The sequence below is a fragment of the Ranitomeya variabilis genome, chromosome 2, assembly GCF_051348905.1.
Source record: "Ranitomeya variabilis isolate aRanVar5 chromosome 2, aRanVar5.hap1, whole genome shotgun sequence".
In the NCBI taxonomy this organism is placed as follows: Eukaryota; Metazoa; Chordata; class Amphibia; order Anura; family Dendrobatidae; genus Ranitomeya; species Ranitomeya variabilis.
Genome location: NC_135233.1, coordinates 736,904,731 through 736,926,315, shown reverse-complemented (window position 1 = coordinate 736,926,315; position 21,585 = coordinate 736,904,731). Strand labels below are relative to the sequence as shown.

The window sequence follows — 21,585 nt, the reverse complement described above, 5'->3', positions numbered from 1 at the left end:
GATCCCTTTAAATTTTTCACTCTTTGTTTCATTGCAGCCATTTGGTAAGTTAAAAAAAGTTTGTTTTTGTTCTCATTAATGTACAGTCTGCACCCCATTTTGACTGAAAAAAACAGAAATGTAGAAAATTAGGCAAATTTAATAAAAAAGAAAAGCTGAAATATCACATGGTCTTAAGTATTCAGACCCTTTGCTCAGACACTCATATTTAAGTCACATGCTGTCCATTTCCTTGTGATCCTCCTTGAGATGGTTCTACTCCTTCATTGGAGTCCAGCTGTGTTTAATTAAACTGATAGGACTTGATTTGGAAAGGCACACACCTGTCTATATAAAGGCCCTGTCACACACAGCGACGCTGCAGCGATACAGACAACGATGCTGATCGCTGCAGCGTCGCTGTTTTGTCGCTGTGTGGTCGCTGGGGAGCTGTCACACAGACAGCTCTCTCCAGCGACCAACGATCAGGGGAACGACTTCGGCATCGTTGAAACTGTCTTCAACGATGCCGAAGTCCCCCTGCAGCACCCGGGTAACCAGGGTAAACATCGGGTTACTAAGCGCAGGGCCGCGCTTAGTAACCCGATGTTTACCCTGGTTACCAAAAAAACAAACAGTACATACTCACCATCTGTTGCCCGTCAGGTCCCTTGGCGTCTGCTTCCTGCTCTGACTGAGTGCCGCCATACACTGAGAGCAGAGCGCAGCGGTGACGTCACTGCTGTGCTCTCACTTTACGGCGGCTCAGTCAGAGCAGGAAGCAGACGCCAAGGGACCTGACGGACATCAGATGGTGAGTATGTAGTGTTTGTTTTTTTTTACTTTTACGCTGGTAACCAGGGTAAACATCGGGTTACTAAGCGCGGCCCTGCGCTTAGTAACCCGATGTTTACCCTGGTTACCAGTGAAGACATCGCTGGATCGGTGTCACACACACCGATTCAGCGATGTCAGCGGGACCTCAACGACCAAAAAAAGGTCCAGGCCATTCTGACACGACCAGCGATCTCGCAGCAGGGGCCTGATCGCTGGTACGTGTCACACATAGCGAGATCGCTACTGAGGTCGCTGTTGCGTCACAAAACTTGTGACTCAGCAGCGATCTCACTAGCGATCTCGCTATGTGAGACGGGGCCTTTAGACCTCACAGCTCACAGTGCATGTCAGACCAAATGAGAATCATGAGGTCAAAGCAACTGGCCAAGGAGCTCAGAGACAGAATTGTGGCAAGGCACAGATCTGGCCAAGGTTACAACCAAATTTCTGCAGTATTCAAGGTTCCTAAGACCACAGTGGCCTCCATAATCCTTAAATGGAAAAAGTTTGGGACCACCAGAAGTCTTCCTAGACCTGGCCGTCCAGCCATACTGAGCAATCATGGAAGAAGAGCCTTGGTGAGAAAGGTAAAGAAGAACCCCAAGATCACTGTGGCTGAGCTCCAGAGATGCAGTAGGGAGATGGGAGAAAGATCAACAAAGTCAACTGCAGCCCTTCACAAGTCGGGCCTTTATGGCAGAGTGGCCAGACGGAAGCCTCTCTTCAGTGCAAGACATATGAAAGCCCGCATAGAGTTTGCTAAAAAACACGTGAAGGACTCCCAGACTATGAGAAATAAGATTCTCTGGTCTGATGAGAAGAAGATAGACCTTTTTGGTGATAATTTTAAGCAGTATGTGTGGAGAAAACCAGGCACTACTCATCTCATCACCTGCCCAATACAATCCCAACAGTGAAACATGGTGGTGGCAGCATCATGCTATGGGGGTGGTTTTCAGCTGCAAGGGCAGGACAACTGGTTGTCATTGAAGGAAACATGAATGTGGCCAAGTACAGAGATATCCTGGCTGAAAACCTCTCCCAAAGTGCTCTGGACCTCAGACTTGGCCGAAGGTTCACCTTCCAACAAGGCAATGACCCTAAGCACACAGCTAAAATAACAAAGGAGTGACTTCAGAACAACTCTGTGACCATTCTTGACTGGCCCAGCCAGAGCCCTGACCTAAAAATGGCTGTCCACCAACGTTCACCATCCAACCTGACAGAACTGGAGAGGATCTGCAAGATAGAATGGCAGAGGATCCCCAAATCCTGGTGTGAAAAACTTGATGCATCATTCCCAAGAAGACTCATGGCTGTACTAGCTCAAAAGGGTGATTCTACTCAATGCTGAGCAAAGGGTCTGAATACTTATGACCATGTGATATTTCAGTTTTTCTTTTTTAATAAATTAGTAAAAATTACTAAATTTCTGGGGGGGGTTTCAGTCAAGATGGGGCACAGAGTGTACATTAATGAAAACAAAAATGAACTTTTTTTAATTTACCAAATGACTGCAATGAAACAAAGAGTGAAAAATGTAAAGGGGTCTGAATACTTTCCCTACCCACTGTATAATTCTAATTGTGGTACAAGTACCTAAATAGCTGTACTTCCTTTCCTTATATAAAAACGTGCTGACAGGTTGCCTTTAACATCTTTTGCACTTTTAAATAGAATCTATCACCCCTGGGACCTATATGACCTATTAATATGAGGTAACACGTAATAAAAATGTTACACTAGCCCTACCTGTATGCCTCATATTAACGGTCTTGTTGTTGAGAAATGTTATGTTCTTTCTTTATGTTAATGATTTCTTCCAGGCTCCGTGGCGTGCAGTGCTTGGAAGAAATCCCTGCCCCCTGTCTTCATTGTAATACTTACCCCCTCCCATCAGCGCCAGTTATGGTGGCACTGAAATTCTGTGCCTGCGCCCTGCACTCTCTCAAAAATCCGTACCTCATCCTCCCTTCTATGGACATCTCATTCAGGGATCTTCTGCGCAGGCGCAAGCGACATCCGCTCCAGTGACCTCCAACGTGAGCGCCAATTAGGTGCTCTCCCCACTTCCTACCTGCATAGTCATCGCTATGTACACATGGTTCCTAGCTATGACTGTGCAGGGAGGAAGTGGGGTGAGCATATTATCGGCGCCCCCACCGGAAGTCACAGTGGCTCACATGCGCCGAAGATCCCTGAATGCAGTGCCCACAGAAGGGAGGAGGAAGTATGTATTTCTGATGGAGTGCAGGGCGCAGGTGCAGGATTCCCACGCCGTAACTGACGCTGATGGAAGGAGGTAAGTATTACAGTGAGGACAGGGGGCAGGGATTTCTTCCACGCACAACACGCCCCAGAGCCTGGAAGAAATCATTAGCATAAGGAAATGGAATGCCCGCCAGGGCCGTTGGGTACTCGGTACCGGGTCTGGTACTTAAAGGGGATGTGTCACGGTGGCGACGACCCGGTCTGTGGCCCTGGGCGCCCAAGTAAAAGGGATGGTCTTTAAAGGGGTTTGTGAAATAATAAAAGTTTGTGACACCACCTGTGTTACTCGGTCAAAGGTGACTGATGCTGCTTATAGGGGTCCTCTGGGGTGATGTTGTGGCAGCAGGGATGGTATGGCTTCCCACAGGTGAAGCTGGGTCCCCAGGGCTCCCGGACTGGTAGGTACAGGTGGTTGGTTGTGTAGGAAGAAACGGAGGACACAGGGTTGCAGTCTCTTTACCTGGTTTACTGATGAATTCAGGCAGCCAAGGTCCAGAGTACCAGATCACGAATACAGGTGTGGTCTGGCCGGCTTGGTAGTGAGTTGGGAGTCCTCCTTACCAGGTGGGGTTAGAAGCCTTCCCTCTAGCGCTGTGTTTTAGTCCCTTGCGGCCTTAAGCCTCTCACAAGCTCCTCACGTTCTCTGTCTTCCAGGTTGGTAGGACACTACCCGTACGACAGGTAGCTCGAGCCTTTTTTCAGGATCTCTATCACGACCCGGGATCTATGCGCTACTGTGTTCTCAGGTTTCAATGTGGACAGGTGACTTGTAATCCAGCTGTCCTGCCGGTTTATGCTTTGAATGGAGAAGAAATGGTGTGCACTAGGGATAAAATAAGACGAGGTGCAGGTGTAGAGGACTGAATCGTCCTAATACACTAGGGATAAATTGAATACACCGCACACTCTAGGGGTATAATTTGTGACAAACTCAGAATTTATTGAAGTGCTATAAGTTTATTATTCAACAATGCAGAAGGCGACCGGAAGTCAAACTGACAACGTTTCGATTCCTCCCGAGTCTTTATCATGTGGTCGCTGGAAGGAACAAAACATATATAAGCAACTGTACAGAGAATATATACAATAAACATTATGTTCCATAATGTAGCGCACAAAGCCCGAAAGAGGGAAAATATATACATACAGTTAGGTCCATATATATTTGGACAGAGACAACATTTTTCTTATTTTGGTTATAGACATTACCACAATGAATTTTAAACAAAACATTTCAGACGCAGTTGAAGTTCAGACTTTCAGCTTTCATTTGAGAGTATCCACATTAAAATTGGATGAAGGGTTTAGGAGTTTCAGCTCCTTAACATCTGTCAACATCTGTCCAAATATATATGGACCTAACTGTATATACATACATAAACACATAACATCCATGGTCTTACCTACGGAGTGACAATCTCTCTTTCACCTGGGACAGGATATAATACCTGTTATATGCTATGTTATGTGTTTATGTATGTATATATGTATATATTTTCCCTCTTTCGGGCTTTGTGCGCTACATTATGGAACATAATGTTTATTGTATATATTCTCTGTACAGTTGCTTATATATGTTTTGTTCTTTCCAGCGACCACACGATAAAGACTCGGGAGGAGTCGAAACGTTGTCTTGAAGTTTGACTTCTGGTCGCCTTCTGCATTGTTGAATAATAAACTTATAGCACTTCAATAAATTCTGAGTTTGTCACAAATTATACCCCTAGAGTGTGCGGTGTATTAAATTTATCCCTGGTTTATGCTTTGAGACGTAGAGTCCTTCACAACCCCGGTCTTCCAGATACCGATATCTGCATTCAGTAGGGAGGTAGCTCAGTCGCAGCTAACCTCCAGTTCTTCACTCCCCTGCACTTCCCTTCCCCTACACACTCTCTACAGCTTGTTTTCTATCTCTTTCCAGGAGCTGCAGCACCTCTCGTGGCTGCATGGTCCCTCTTGTCCCTTCTCCTCTTGTCCCTTCTCCTCTGTCTCTCTGACAGACTACTACTACTAGTCTGCTGTCTGCCACTCACTGACTAACTTCCCCTCCAGACCAGAATATATATAGGGGAGCCACCCACAAACTGGATCAGAGCTCCACGTTCTGGCCTGGAGTATGAACATGTTGCATGCTTGTGATTACCTGATAAAAGAGATCCTTCCTCGCTTCCAAGCGTGACATCACTCTCCCCGTGAGGAAAGCAATGCCACTGTAACAACCAGAAACCTGGGGTGTTACAGAAAGAATATAACATTTCTCCACAAGAAGACCATAATGTGAGGCTCAACATTGACTACTCTCTGAATTAAATAGCTGTTTGAACAATGCTCATGAAGTTCTAAACTGTTAAAAATCTAGATAATTTTTTTTAAGCATCATTAATTTTGTGTTTATACATGCATGCCAAGGTCCGTCATCTCTTAATATTATTTATCTACGGATACAATTGAGTAAACACATAGATTTAAGTTAGTGCAGTGCATTTGTGGTGTTGGTTGCTTCTTGAATAGACATACATTTTTCCAATTTATTAGATCCATACTAACAGTTGATAATACATGGCATCAAAGCTACTTTATGTGAATAAGGTGTAATATTAAAAATGGACTTGTGAATAAGGACCATTATACTGTGCTGCCATCTTGTGACCACTTTTGGAGATCAAGTAGATGCCAACTCTGGAAAACATCTGTAATAGACAAGACTTTGTGCTGTAGATATTTTTGTTGTTCTTTAGTGTTTACATATCATTATGTGATTATATATTTAATATGATATCTTTTAGTTTCTGTAATATATTAGTTAAAGGCTATTTTCATCTCAGACATTTATGGCATTTTCCATTGGTCATACCGTAAATGTGTCAAAGATGTGGAGCCAACCTCAGAGACCTGAAACTTTTTTGAGACTGGGGTATAATGTACCAAAGCTGCTGCTGATGAAGTGTGTTTACATGCGCAGCTTTCTCTATTGACTTCTATGTGAGTTATGAAAATAGTCGATAAAAATTGAAACCTGCATTTTCCCATGGCGCTCGCATTGACATCTATAAGGTGAAGTTAGTTAATTGGCTGTGAACTTGCATGACCTGTCTGACGGCACTGCGAGCAGGAGAACTTTCTCACGCACGCGGTGCCCTCAGACAGGGAATAGGAGTTTACAGGGAGACACTGAGCACACGCTGCTCAGTGTTTCTGCTGGATGACAGGCTATATGGTTGCATCCTGCAACTAAGCAGCCTGCCATCTAGATGTAGCAGAGCTAGACCCGTCATGGGACAAAAAGATTAGCAGCATCTCAGCGGAAAGGTGAGGAATATTGTTTTTAATTTTTAACTCTTTTGCAGATGACAAGGGCGTCGGTGGAATGGGCGAGGTCGTAAGTATGGTTTAATTAAGATTTAGTAAAGGAGTCTGTGTCATTCTTTCAATTAAAGGACTTTATTCTGGGTGTTTGTGTTTTCATACAATGTGACTATGGAGTTAGTAATGAGGGCATCTTATTGATACCTCTCCATTACTAACCTTGGGGCTTGATGTCACCTGACAATCCAAAGGTGACATCAACCCCCCCAACTATCACCCCACTTACCACCGCTACATGGCAAGTGGGAAGAGAGAGGCTAAGCGCCGAAATTGGCGCATCTTAGAGATGCGCCTTTTCTGGGGTGGCAAAGAGCTGATGTTTTTAGTCTGGGGGGCAGTATCCATGGCCCTTCCTATGCTAATAATATCATCCCGCAGCTGTCTGTATAGTCTTTGCTGGTTATTAATTATAGGAGTACCCTATGTCATTTTTTTGGGGTTCCTCATTTTAATAGTAAAGGCTAAATATACAGTTGTGAGCTGATATTTACAGCCTGGGAAGCTTCATGGGTATTACCCCCTTCCCAGGCTATAAACATCAGCCCCCAGCTGTCGGCTTTCCCTCTGCTGGTTAGGAAAATTATGCAGGAGTCCACGACATTTTTTTCAGAAAAATCTTTTATTAATGAAATACATGTACAGTAAGCTGCACACAAACTGTACTAATTGTATATGTCACAGACATCGGTATATTTACCTATTCTATTTGCATTTATTGTGTGAAATCCATCTCTTCTATCCTGTCGGCTCCTGCTGTGATTTTACACTATGCGGCTGCTGAATTGCTGGGTTTTCTGCTATCTATTTATTTATCTATGTATATATCTATCTACCGTACATACTCAAGTATAAGCCGACCCGAGTATAAGCTGAGGCACCTAATTTTGTCATAGAAAACTGAGTAAGCTTATTGACTCGAGTATAAGCCGGGTATGTATTGTCCTCTCATCTCCAGTATGCGTGGTTTCCCCTGTCCTGTCCTGCCCTGTGTGGCTCCCCCTGTTGTATGCATGGCTCCCCCATCCCATCCTTGTATGCATGGCTCGGCTCCCCGGTCCCATCCTTGTATGCATGACTCGGCTCCCCCGGTCCCATCCTTGTATGCATAGCTTGGCTCCCCCGGTCCCATCCTTGTATTCTCAGCTCCCCCGGTCCAATTCTTGTATGCTTGGCTCGGCTACCCCGGTACCATCCTTGCATGCTCAGCTCCACCGGTCCCATCCTTGTTTGCTCAGCTCCCCCGGTCCCATCCTTGTTTGCTCAGCTCCCCTGGTCCAATCCTTGTATGCATGGCTCGACTCCCCCGGTACCATCCTTGCATGCTCGGCTCCCCTGGTCCCATCCTTGTATGCTCAGCTCCCCAGTTCCATCCTTGTATGCTCAGCTCCCTCGGTCCCATCCTTGTATGCTCAGCTTCCCAGTCCCATCCTTGTATGCATGGCTTCTCCGTCCTCCCCTGTCATACTCACCCTCCCCGCTCCTTCGCTGAATGTCCCTGCATCTCCATTGTCCCGGCGCAGCAGCTCTTCCTGTGCTAAACAGTCAAGTGGTACCGCTCGTTAAGGTAATAAATATGTGCTCCACGCCTATGAGAGTGGAGTCACGTCCATATTCATGACCTTAATGAGCGGTACCACCTGACCGCTGAGCACAGGAACAGGAAAGCGCTGCCGGTGCCGGGTCAGAGATGAAGGGACGAAGATGCAGAGACGGAGGGTGAACATTGATGTCTTCTGGAAGCCGGTGGCTGCAGCTGTCACTGTGCTACAGCTGCCGGGTCCCCGCTCAACCTCCGGCTTTCTGAACCATGACTCGTGTTTAAGCTGAGGGGGCGTTTTCAGCACAAAAAAATGTGCTGAAAATCTCGGCTTATACACGAGTATATACAGTATCTGTGTAATATATATATACTGTATATATATATATATGTGTGTCACTGACATCTATACATCTATCTATCCTATGTGTATATATCTATTCTATTCTAACCTGTCACGCTGTGATTTTACTGTATGTGGCACATGAATTGTCGACTTTTATTCAATCTATCTATCTAAATAGAAAAGACAGATAGCAGCACAAACTTGAGCAGATTTTGGGTGCAATACTTCCTGAATAATGCAGTTGTCCAACGCAAAATATAAATGGAAAAAAATCAGGCAGCATTCCAGTTCAAGGAAAAATTGTGGGCACCAAGTGGTGCAACGTTTCGACCTCACAGAACGGTCTTTGTCTATCTATCTATCTATCTATCTATCTATCTATCTATATGACGAATATTTCCTTTGAAAACAATGTGTAAATGTCACAGAGAATTGCTCTATGTTCATGTTAAAATCACATTGCAATCGGATAGCAATCGCACTGCACTAGGATGTAAATCGGATGCTAGGTGTGAGAGATTGGATTGTATTCGCATGACACTTGCATTACACTCTTGCGACTCTTGGCAGGGAGATTCGGACCGATTTTGTTTGGTGTGACTACGGCATTAGTGGAAATTTAAGGCTCAGCACAAGTTCTGCTGTAAAACATTCAGCTTTCAGTGTTTTTTTTCTGGAGTGTACACTGCTATCACTATATTCATAAATAGATATATTTCATGTGAATAAGTACACGGCTCAGGAAAGCGAGATCCTTGATTAGGAGCACTACTCTGGAAACTACTGATGGTGTGCATTGGTGATTTTGCAAGATTTATAACAGCAGCTTGTCAGGAGCTGAGAAGGAGAGGGAGGGGAGCAGCTAACTGATGTATAGAAATCAATGGGCTGAAGAAAGCTGGGTGGGATATTAGAAGTTTACTTGTCTCCTGTAATGTAATTACTGTGCACTCTCAGCCTGGGCAGGCACTAGGGGTCAAGCTCCATGGAAACCAGCTGTACAATATGAAAGATTTAAGTTCTCATTGCAAGAGAATGGCAGCACATAGAAAAGGCAAGTCAGATGCAAACTTTTTTTTTATGCTGTCTAACTTATTAAAGAAATTAAATAGCTTTAATTACAGTGTTTTAAAATCTTCCTGTAGAAAGAAGGAGGCATTGGTTGTCTCACCTGTCATCATTCACTTATTTAGACTGACAGTGGGACTGATGCACTTGTGCTTCCTTTTGTTTTGATTCCAATCCCAGCATTTCTCATTATTTGTCCATGTATCAATGTGCATTTTCTATAGCAATCAAAGTATGTATGCTGTAGCTTTAAGAGGGATGGGCCACAAATGGAGATTTATGGTTATATGATCATGATCATACTAAGTTTAGACAATGTTGTAATGTTTGAAGCAACATATGTAAGAGATACAGTATCATGTTGATTTCTTATTCCAGTAACTATACAAACACAGCTTGACTGTAGCTCAGTAGCAGTAATATCGTCATACTTAATTCATTGAATTCAGTAATAATTTCTGTATAAATTAGTTGCTGATGAGTTATAAATAAAGACGATGGTATGCTATAAACCATCTGGCCTCTAATCACAGATGACATCGCTAAAATTAAAGCGAACAATTCAGAGAAACACATTAGAAGCTAGATTAGACATTTTATAGCTGGCTGCCCTTAGTCTGCCTGCTGCATACATTAATGATCCGAAAAAAAGAAATATTCCCATATTATCCAAATATAACTAATTCTATTTAAGTAGATTTTTATTTTCAGGCAGCCTTTACTTCAATTTTTTAATAAAAAGATGAAGTGGTTTTTAAAGACCATTTAGATAGTTTTACTTAATTCCCTGCTATTAACTATGCCTGTAATAGAATAATTGTAATATGTGGTGTACGCCATTCATATTATGCTAAACATTGTCTTTTATACTTATTACAGTTGTGTTAGCTGAAAACTTCCAAGAGTCAATGATCCGTACAGAGAAGAGCAAATAACTTCACAATCACAAACACTAGATAACAGAAAAAAAAACCTTGCAACATTTCTGAAATTGAGGCATGATGAAGCTTCTGAGCCTTGATGTAATGTACACCTAGGGCAAATATCAGTTACACTATAGGTGTAATATACCTGATAGAAAAAAAATAAAAATGCACTTGTATAGTGCCTGGTTAAGCTACTGTATAGACAGTATGGTGCAGTATGTCACTATGCATCAAGGGTCACTTACATTATCGCTGGTCTTTTATGTGATAGACTGGCCTAGAGTCTGATGAGTCCAGTTGCTGTATAAATCTCTGTATTCCCTGTTGCTATTATACCACTAGATATAATTTTTAGTACAACTATATATTATAAATTATAATAGACACTCCTCAACATTAAAACTGCAACACCAAGAAGGAAAAGTAGTGCAGTTACCGAACTTACAGACTAGAGGGGTACTGCTTCCATACGTTATGACATGCCACACCAGAATCTTGGGAGTAGCATAATGTAACATTCCCTTCGAAAATACCTCTTCATGGCATTGCCCATGTGGTCTCATCAGAATCAACGAATGTCGCGTATTGAAGCATTCTGTACTGTAAGAGAAATTGGACATCACATATGAAGCCTAAGTCGTCAACAGTGTCTACATAAACCAACAGAAAGCATGTGTATGACATTGGGCTGCAAGCCAGAATTCCAGCATCAGGTGTTCCATTGACCTCACACCATCGCTCTCAAAGTATATTATGGTGCAAACCAAAACAGCAATGGAGGGGTATCGCTTCCGTACGTTATGCCATCCCACTCCATAATCCTGGGAGTAGCAGAATGTGGCATTCCCTCGAAAAAAACTTCATGTCGTTGCCCATGTGGTCTCATCAGAATCAAGGTGTTCTATTGACCTCATATCACCGCTCTTAAAGCCTATTATGATGCAAGACAAAACAGCAGTGGAGGCTGGAAAGGGGCCTATCCACTTCAACGATGGGTCCTGCTTTGATATTGGACCTAATAACACTTGAAGATTGGGAAGGAGACATGTAGGCAATGCCATGAAGTTTTCACGAGGGAACTTGAAAGTGTCCCAAGAGTTTTTCAACATGACAATGTCAGGTTGCATGCTCCAGGTGCTACTGTGAGCTGCCTGTGTTGCCTAAAAATGCTCCCATTGCCGTTAGCGACTTTGCTTCCATTTGGGATGTCATTGGTTAGCTGCAATGATAAAGGGAGCTGCCAGAAGCGAATCTTGATTATTTGTGAGCCCAAGTGCATTCAGTATGGCAGAACATTTTTCAGACAACCACTAATAGCCTCACTGATAACATGACAAGGCTGTAAGTGTGTGTATTTCTGTACATGGAGCTAATAATTGATACCGAATAAATCGAGATATTTTGAAAATTTTGTTTCAATTTTCCATCGTTTGCATATTATTAACATGTCTATCCAGAATGTGATTTCCATAATTCCATGACTTTTCCTTCTTTGTGTTGCAATTTCAATGTTGAGGATTGTAGATATAATATTATATTAGCTATGGTTACAGTAAATCAGCAATGCAAACCATCACAACCAGATAAATGCACAAATCAGCCATAACATTAAGCCAACTGAAAGTTGAAGTGCTAAAAATGTTGGATTTTTTTGGTGTTTTTACGCCAGTTTCTGCCAGCCCCAGATGAGGTGGATCGTGAGTCGGACGTTTTTGTCTAATTCATGAGCTGTGGCGTTCCTTATGCTACAAAGCTTATTGCAGTCCCTGACAGGAGTACGTTTTGTGGCTAGGTGCACGGCACTTTAAATACATGGCTGATTTATTTATAGCTGTGCACCTTTTAATGAATCTTGTGCGTCTCACTCCAACACACCGATCTTGATCAATCGTGACCTTTATATTAATACATGTGACCGCTGCAGCATAAAAAGACATGCTGCAGTTTCCAATATCTGCACCACAGGTCAGTTTCTTAAGGAAATTTAAAAATGTATTATCTTTAAAACTCGTTGACCAATGGTCAGATCACAATATTCACCCTCACTGTTACCAGTAGTCAAATGACTGCTTATCTCATATTCTGTGTCCTATGTTGTGTAGTAAGGCAGCTATTATAATTCCATAGGTCAAGTTCTGCTTTAGAAACTTTAGTTTGGATTTTTAAAATTATCCAAATGTGGTATATACTATACAAAATAACCTTTATGGATGGACCAAAAGGCCATCGATATGATATAACACTTATTTAGACTTCTAGTTGACAATGTAATGGTATATGCACATAACATCTTTTAGATGGCCTGCGCACTCGCCAAGTTCCAAAAACGGACGCCCTACACTCTATCAAGATATGACAGATTTTTCATGTCTATATTGATATGTAAATACTGTAATTACTATAATTACCTTCTAGATTAGTTTTAGTTTGTTATTTAAAATCTAAGAAGATGGATTTTATTTTTTTTTACCATATGAATAAGAATGGTCAGAGCTAATTTGCACGTTTTAGTATACAGTTCTCTATAATCATGTACATAGCATCACTAGTGCTGAAATAGCTCCATTTATACACCACAGCATCATCTCGTTCTACTCGCCAACTATACAAATAATGAAGCAATTAAATCTAATTAATGTCTATTTAAAGAAGCTATGCCATGCCAGTAAGAACAGTATTGTTGTCCCAGAATAATAATCCTTCTAAATTATTACAAACTCATTCACCGTAACAGATGTGCAGTGGCATATAAAGTTTGGGCACCCCTGGTCAAAATGACTGTTATTGTGAACAGTTAAGCAAGTTGAAGACGAAATGATCTCTAAAAGGCCTAGAATTAAATATGACACATTTCCTTTGTATTTTAGGCTAATTGACTCTGGTTATACCGTAAGTGATTTTTATTCATATGAGTATATTTCCAGATCTAAATTTGACACCACATGCAACTTGATTCCTCCGGCATATTAGAAGATAACCTTAAATTCATGGAATAAGCTTTCAGGGGTGGAGGGCTGATGGCTCCTAGTACTTGATCAGTGGAGCATCAGGCCTGTGAATCGTGAGATGCTAGGTGTCCAATTTGGATCTGTAAATATACTTGTAGTATAATAGTAGTCCCTGAACCATCTGAATCTTTGAAGCCTTACTACATCCTAGCATAAGCCATCCATACTCCATGGTGCAGCTACCATGACTGTCTGGCAACAGCATCATTTAACAGGCTAGCACCCCTTATGATGTCATCACTTGTAAAGTACCTTCACACTAAGCGACGCTGCAGCGATACAGACAACGATGCCGATCGCTGCAGCGTCGCTGTTTGGTCGCTAGAGAGCTGTCACACAGACCGCTCTCCAGCGACCAACGATGCCGAGGTCCCTGGGTAACCAGGGTAAACATCGGGTTACTAAGCGCAGGGCCGCGCTTAGTAACCCGATGTTTACCCTGGTTACCAGCGTAAAATGTAAAAAAACAAACACTACATACTCACCTTTGCATCCCCCGGCGTCCGCTTCCTACACTGACTGAGCGCCGGCCCTAACAGCAGAGCGGTGATGTCACCGCTGTGCTGTGCTTTCACTTTACGGCCGGATCTCACAGTCAGTGCAGGAAGCGGACGGCGGGGGACGTGTGACAGACATCAGATGGTGAGTATGTAGTGTTTGTTTTTTTTACATTTTACACTGGTAACCAGGGTAAACATCGGGTTATTAAGCGTGGCCCTGCGCTTAGTTACCCGATATTTACCCTGGTTGCCATTGTAAAACATGGCTGGCATCGTTGCTTTTGCTGTCAAACACAACGATACACGGCGATCTGACGACCAAATAAAGTTCTGAACTTTAATCAACGACCAGCGATATCACAGCAGGATCCTGATCGCTGCTGCGTGTCAAACACAACGATATCGCTATCCAGGACGCTGCAACGTCACGGATCGCTAGCGATATCGTTTAGTGTGAAGGTACCTTTACACAGTATGTTAGATAGTATACTGCCACTTCTTATTCCAGTTACCAGGTTTGCTATCTACTTGTCCTACCTTCTACACACACAATTTGTGGCCTTTCTGCTTACTTATCTGTTTTCAGTTTAACCACAACTACCTAATCAACCAGCTAGCACCCCCCTTTTTATTTCAAGGTCTCCTCCCAGCAACCTGTCTACTCAGCTGTAACTATCTAAAGCCAAGACAACTGCTCTAGCCATGATGTTTCTGCAATAAAACATCCCAAGGAAGACTGGAATAGATAGTAAGATTCCAAGTCACAGAAAATGTATCATACAATGTATATTACGTCTAGCCTGATATAATGTGAACATAATGCCCAACATTGCAACTGTCAAAAGCATATCTTACTGTACATGTCCCAAAAATATTTTGCTTGCACTGAGGGAGTTCACTGCGCATTGATTTATTACTGAATTTTATGTAAACTGAATTGCTGTATTTCTATTCAGTAGGCACCTTCTGGTGGAAATGTAGGAGAGCGCGGGGGCAAATAATCACAAATAAAATCTTATCTGACAATAATCTAATTATTGAAACAGGATATGCTATCCTAATAGAGTAGTATAAGACAACATTTTGTGTTGTTGATCCATATCCAATTTTTACACATTTTTGTTTGACCTATTTATTCTATAATTGTGGTTCACTCCTGAATCCTCTTTCAGTACTTCCATTTTCCGTGGCTCACTCAATAGCATCCTTCATGGACATCTGCATCCCCATAAAAAATCATCAGTTCAGTTGTGTTTGATTTTATTTTCCACACAATTTTTATTTTTTTAATAGAAGAAACTAAAGTATTTTCCTTTCAAACTTTTTAAACATAATATAGCACACCTGGTTTTTGCTTAATACAAACAATATTTTAATGTATGGCTATATTTTATACTGGGATAATTGTAATCATTCTTTCATTGGAATGGTTAAGAAGTGAACTCTGACATGTCATCTGCTTCTTTGGCACCTTTATTTGAAATCCGTTTCTTTAAAACTGTCTTTTCTGTCAATGTGTCTGTAGGTGATTGGATCCTGAGGAAGAAGTGTGTTACACTTCGAAACGCGTCAATAATAACACCGCAAAAACTAAAGCTCGTTGCGACCGGTTTGCAGCTCCTAATAATCCACCATTTCTTCCTTCTCATTTCCTTATGGTGGAAGGTAGACAGAATATTATGGTTGCTTGGAGGGATGGTTGAGATCTCACAATGCTCTGTACAAGCTGCAGCTATTAGTCAAGCTCGGTGTGTGGAGATTGAATACACTTGGGCTCAAATGCTATTTGATTCTATAGCTCTACAAATAAAATGCTCATCTTAATATCAATGGATTTTCAAAGTAAATATACTAGACACACCAGGTCTAAAAGAGCTATTTACTAATGTATAGAGTTGCACTGGGAGATCTAATGACAGATCCACTTTGAGTTCAGATTAAAACCAAAGGTGAATCTTCTTATTCATCTTTCTAGACACTATGATGACTTTTCACATCCACAGCTCTCCACTGAAGAATTTCCTCTTCTCCGGTCTTCAGCAGGAATTCTCTTGCATAAAAATATCTGCTCTATGTTGTTCACAAGAATAATTGTCTCTCCCTGTAAGATGACTCCCATACCGTCTCTCTTATGGTATATGGCCTCCATACTGTCCTCTCTCCTGTATAGGGATAGGGACACCTATTACTGTGTACCCCTATACTGTCAAGTCTCTATACTGTGCCCCCTCCTTACCCTCCCCCTGTACATACTGTCCCTATTCTGACTCCATAGCTAGGCTGCAAGTGTAGAGTGCTTGAGACAAAATTTCTAGGCTGACGCATTATAATCCAGTACTCACACACAGATATATCATCAGATAGCTTGAACTCGACTATAGGAGGCATGTGTGAAGATTTCACAAGAAGGTTTATTTTACAGCTGAATTATTTTAGATATCCACACATACAGCAGGTAAAAAAAAGACTTTTCTGACCAGAGCTGCAAACATATGGGCTTTTTAGAATGCTAATACAGTAAATGAGGAAGACAATGGGGAAGAAGGGAGGGGTTGCTGACATCAGAGCTACATCAGAGAGAGACAGGGAGAGAGGAAGGACAAACTTCTAAAGACGGCAAACCTTATTGCATAACAAAAAAACAGCACACTATACCAGCACATTGATAATGCAATACTGTCTGTAGGGTTCCCTAATCATGGGACATGAAAGTCCCCTCCATACTGTACCCCATGCCTTTCTCTGTCTATACACTGTGTTCCAAATTATTATGCACATAGAGTTTAGGAGTGATAAGGTTAGAATTTTTTTGTTTGTCATTTAAACTCATTGATGGTGATGTGTGTCAGGGCTCTTTATATCACTGAAAGCAATTGCAGATACCTGTGCACATTAGTTTGGCAGCTGTGTCCAAATAAAGGCAAGAATACTTAAGAAGGCTGTTCCACATTATTAAGCAGCCTACATTTTTTGCCAAAATGGGAAAGAAAAAGGATGTGTCGGCTGCTGAGAAGCAACAAATTGTGGAGTATTTAGGTCAAGGCATGACTGCAATCAACATTGCCAAGACACTTCATCGTGATCATCGCACAATCAAGAAGTATGTAGCTGATTCCCAGCACACAAGTGTGCGTGCTGATAAGGAAAAATTGAGGACTCTTTCCAACAGGCAATTGTGTAAGGTTAAAAGAGCAGCTGCAAAAATGCCTTGTCATAGCAGCAGACAAGTTTTTGAAGCTGCTGGTGCCTCCAACGTCCCCAGAACAACAAGATGCAGGGTCCTTCAGAGGTTTGCAGCTGTGCGTAAGCCATCCTGTCGACCACCTCTATCCACTGCACACAAGCAGAAACGGCTCCAGTGGGCCAAACGATACATGAAGACTGACTTCCAAACTGTTTGAGTGCCGTGCAAAGCTCGATGGTCCAGATGGATGGAGTGGAGGATGGCTGGTTGATGGACACCCCATGAAAACACGGCTAAGGCGCCAACACGGAGGAGGTGGAGTAATGTTTTTTGCTGGAATCATGGGGAGAGAGATTGTCGGCCCCTTTTTGATCCCTGAAGGGGTAAAGATGAACTCCATAATCTATGTGGAGTTTCTAAAACAACACTTCCTGCCATGGTTCAAGAGGAAGAACTGTGCTTTCCGCCGCAAGATCATTTTCATGCATGATAATGCACCGTCTCATGCTGCAAAAAACACATCTGTATCTCTGGCTGCTATGGACATAAAAGAGGACAAACTTATGGTGTGGCCACCATCTTCCCCTGACCTCAACCCCATTGAGAACCTCTGGAGCATCATCAAAAGGAGTGTCTATGATGGCGGGAGGCAGTTCACATCTAAGCAACAGCTCTGAGAAGGTATTCTGTCCACATTTTAATAAGCTGATAATGCTTATAACTTCACAATTGACCATGTTTTTGCTCAAAATAAAATAAAAAAGGTTGAAAACTCTGCTGTGCATAATAATTTGGAACATGCATTTTGAGTGTTTATTTTTTTTAAAAGATACTGTTTTCATAGGCAGTTTGTTCCAAAACATTGCAATTATACTAGAATAGTAGGTGACTGGAAAATAACAATGACTGCAATTCAGATAGGTAATTTAGAGAAAATATGAGGAAATGTTATTTGCATAATAATTTGGAACACAGTGTACTGCCTCCCCACACTACACAACATTACCCAATATCTGTACTGTGCCCCCTCACATTTTTCACCCCCATACTGTCCCCTCCCAGTACCCCCAACTCATCATTATTTTATTTATATTATATTATTATTTCATTCACTTAGTGACATTAATTTCACAGCTAGATTAACAATGTAAAAGTGCAATAGGGTCTTATCCAAGTATTAAAGAGAAAGCAAAAGGGTAGGGGGTGCTCACCTTAAGGGGTTGTGTGAGAAGCAACACCTAGAAAAGCATAACTCACACCCGATGCAGCTTCCAAAGGCTATATATCGATGAAATTAAGAATTGTTGGTTTAATGTCAACGCATTTCAGAGTCACTCAGACTTCAGGACAAACCACAAATAAATCAAATTTCAGCATGGATTGTCATTTATCAACAGAGCATGATACTTTCATAGCCCTTGTCATTAATTTCACAGCGCTTTATAGACAACATCATCACTGTCCCCATTAGGGCTCACAATCTAAAGTCCCTGTGAGTATGTCTTTGGAGTGTGGGAGAAAACTGGAGTACCCAGAGGAAACCAACATACCAAGAACATACCAAGTAATTGCAGATGTTGTCCTTGGTTGGATTTGAACCCAGGACCCCCAGGCTACAAAGTAACAGTGCTAACTATGGAGCCACTGTGCTGCCACTTCAAATATTCCCCCTGCCCATAGGGTCTCCTCACATATTCCCCTTGCTCATATTGTCTGCTTACACATTCTCCCCTCAGCCCATACTGTCTTCTTACATATTCCCCCCTTCGGGCCTCCTCAAACATTCTTCCCTCACCCATACTTCGCATATATTCTCCCCACTACCCATATTATCTCCACACATCTCCCAACCCATACTGTCTCCTCACACATTCCCGTCTCCTCACATATTCTCACCCATGCACATATGGTCTCCACATACACCCACCCATACTGTCTCTATGTACATTACCCACCCTCCCATACCCATATTGTCTCCTCACACATTCCTTCCTAATTGTTCTTTACTAATTTCATATAACCCGGTATGAAAATATATTTTATGTGCAACACTCTGGACTAGGTTGGCATTATGTAGCTACTAAATAAAATATATTGATATAAAATATTTACTTTTCCATTATGCAGTAAGTGAACTAATGTGTATAATTTTTTTTTTTTTTAGGATCTTGGCTAACAGGGTATCTTGCATGGGAAATGGGAGCAGCACAGTCTACGTACACTTCATCATATTACACCAGCTGGTCCACTTCTTACTCCTATTCGTCCACCTGCCACTGCCTTTGCCGAATAGAAACTAACTTCCTGCTGTCTCTACTCATCTGAGGTCCTGCAAGAATAGCCATGCCATCCATATCTCATAGGATGCTGAGCATTCCTTTCCACTTCACTTTCCCCTGCAACTACAGTCATAAAGAAGAGAGTGGACCAATGAATTACTCACCCCCTCAATGTCTTTAGTGGAAGGAAAACGTACGACTGGAATTATATAGACTTCTTTTGCTTAAATGACTTATTGCTGCTACAATGAGAATAGTACTTTGTTATATAAGGTGTGGAACTGTTAGAAGGGTAAAGGTTTTGCATTGGAGTAGCAACACTTCATCGTCATCTCCCTATTACCCATGATGCACTTTGAATTGAAAACGTTTTAATGGCTAATATTGTACTTTTTATTTTAACAAAGGCCACCTTTATGTCTAATACCATATTAGACACATTAGTGTTAGGCTTTATGATTTTAATCCGCACAGAGTGCAGTAGAAGGCAGCATGAATAGTTAATATTGTGGTTTCTTGTACAGGCTAGATGGCAAAAGAGATCTGTAAATGTTTATTCTACTCACATTTCTTTGAAAACTCCCCCTCAACAGCACCTCAATTGGGAACAGAGCAAAAGTGTTGAACTAAAAGACCAAAATTCCCCTAGGGTGTAAAATAATCCGACAAGGGAGGGAGGAGATATTTGCTGAGCGTCATAAGAGATACAGGATGAAATTTCAACCTCCCTAGATTTCACTGATCCAGGAAGCCAGCGAGACAATCTCTCCGCACACACACAGCCCTTTCATGATAATTAGAATAGTATGGGCATGCCAATGGTGGAATGGGGGCCAAGTGGATTTTTTTTTCCCCAGACACCCCTTTTCTTGGAACCACAACCCCCCTTTTTTCCTGTCTGCTATTCTGTTTTCGTGTTTGCTTACTCCTGTCTTGATGAAGAAAAATGTGCAATTCAGTCCTCAGTCACTGGAGTGAGGATATAACAGGGTAGAAGACACATTTCTATAATTATGTGCACTTGTACAGATGTAGCCAAGAGTCCAAACGACATAGCACAGAGCTTGTGTGCCAGCACTTATCTTTAAGAAAAAGTGGAACTGATGTAATGTATCCCCATCATTTTTTTCATACATGTTTGGAGAAATCTCATTAAATCACATTGTGATTCAGTGTATATGTTTACTAATACAAATAAAGCATTTGCTCATTCACTTTTTCTGCACAGTGCCTGCTAATTGAAGTAGACATACATTTTTGTATAATTCTGTGGATTCAATATAAAGGCATTCTGTGCAGTATGGATTGGAGCATAGCAGCTTTTTTAGTGTATGTGTACTGTTAGTACCATGTATATACTGTATTTCTATAGCTTTGTTTGTAAAAAAGAAAAAAAAAAGACAAAAACAATTTCAATTAGCAGTTTAAACTACTGTTTCGGAAATGACCCCTTTATTTATTAACATGGACTCGATTCCGAATTTGTGGAGTTGTCAGATCCTCTTTCTGTCATGTTACATGTTTCCAGAATTGTAACTTTTAACCTGTTGGCAACAGCTGACCTATCCATTTATTTCCAAAATTAAAATGCTACACATCATTCTTACGTAAATTTGAAGAAACACTGTACTGTTATTCACATTCCCTCCGTGATGAAGGCGACTTGTGTGCGTGGAAAGGACGTGAACTGAAGTGTTTGTGTTTTGTTGGATTAATAGGATAATGATATCTTTATGGACTGTTCTTAAGAACATCTCTTTTTATCCTATAAATTTCTGTGCAAACTTTGAAGATGTTGTTTTTTCATGGTTTCTATACTACTTGGCATATATAAGACAAAGCAGTCAACGCTATAAGTTCTTAGAATTATTAATTTGTGTATTATTATTATTTATTATTATAGCGCCATTTATTCCATGGCGTTTTACATGTGAGGAGGGGTATACATAATAAAAACAAGTACAATAATCTTAAACAATACAAGTCATGACTGGTACAGGAGGAGAGAGGACCCTGCCCGCGAGGGCTCACAATCTACAAGTATGCAGTTATCATGTCATAAGTGTTAATGCCATTGGCATATCAGCTGTATAGGAGATGTGAATGTCATCATACTGAACCTGTTTCTCAAATCCAAATTTGGAGAAAAGATGCTTTCTCATCTGCTTTCCTCTGCTACCAATATCTGTTCTAAGATCTGCAAATCTGTACACTCGAACTGGGGAAAAAGACCTATGGACTATAGGCACCTAAGGATATGCCTGGATTTCGGTAGTATGGTCCA

General features: G+C 41.6%; 1 protein-coding gene across 3 annotated transcripts in view; it reads left to right on the top strand.

Moving 5' to 3' along the window:
- Positions 1-21,092, top strand: part of SOBP (sine oculis binding protein homolog) — a 298,320-nt gene extending 277,228 nt beyond the window's left edge. For all 3 annotated transcript variants that reach the window (XM_077289616.1, XM_077289617.1, XM_077289615.1), the window contains one exon: positions 19,187-21,092. Coding sequence is in view for 1 of the 3 variants with exons in the window: in XM_077289617.1 (XP_077145732.1) it covers positions 19,187-19,347 (161 nt within the window). In the remaining 2 variants the exon portion in view is untranslated. The remainder of the gene's footprint in view (positions 1-19,186) is intronic.
- Positions 21,093-21,585: the final 493 nt, after the last annotated feature.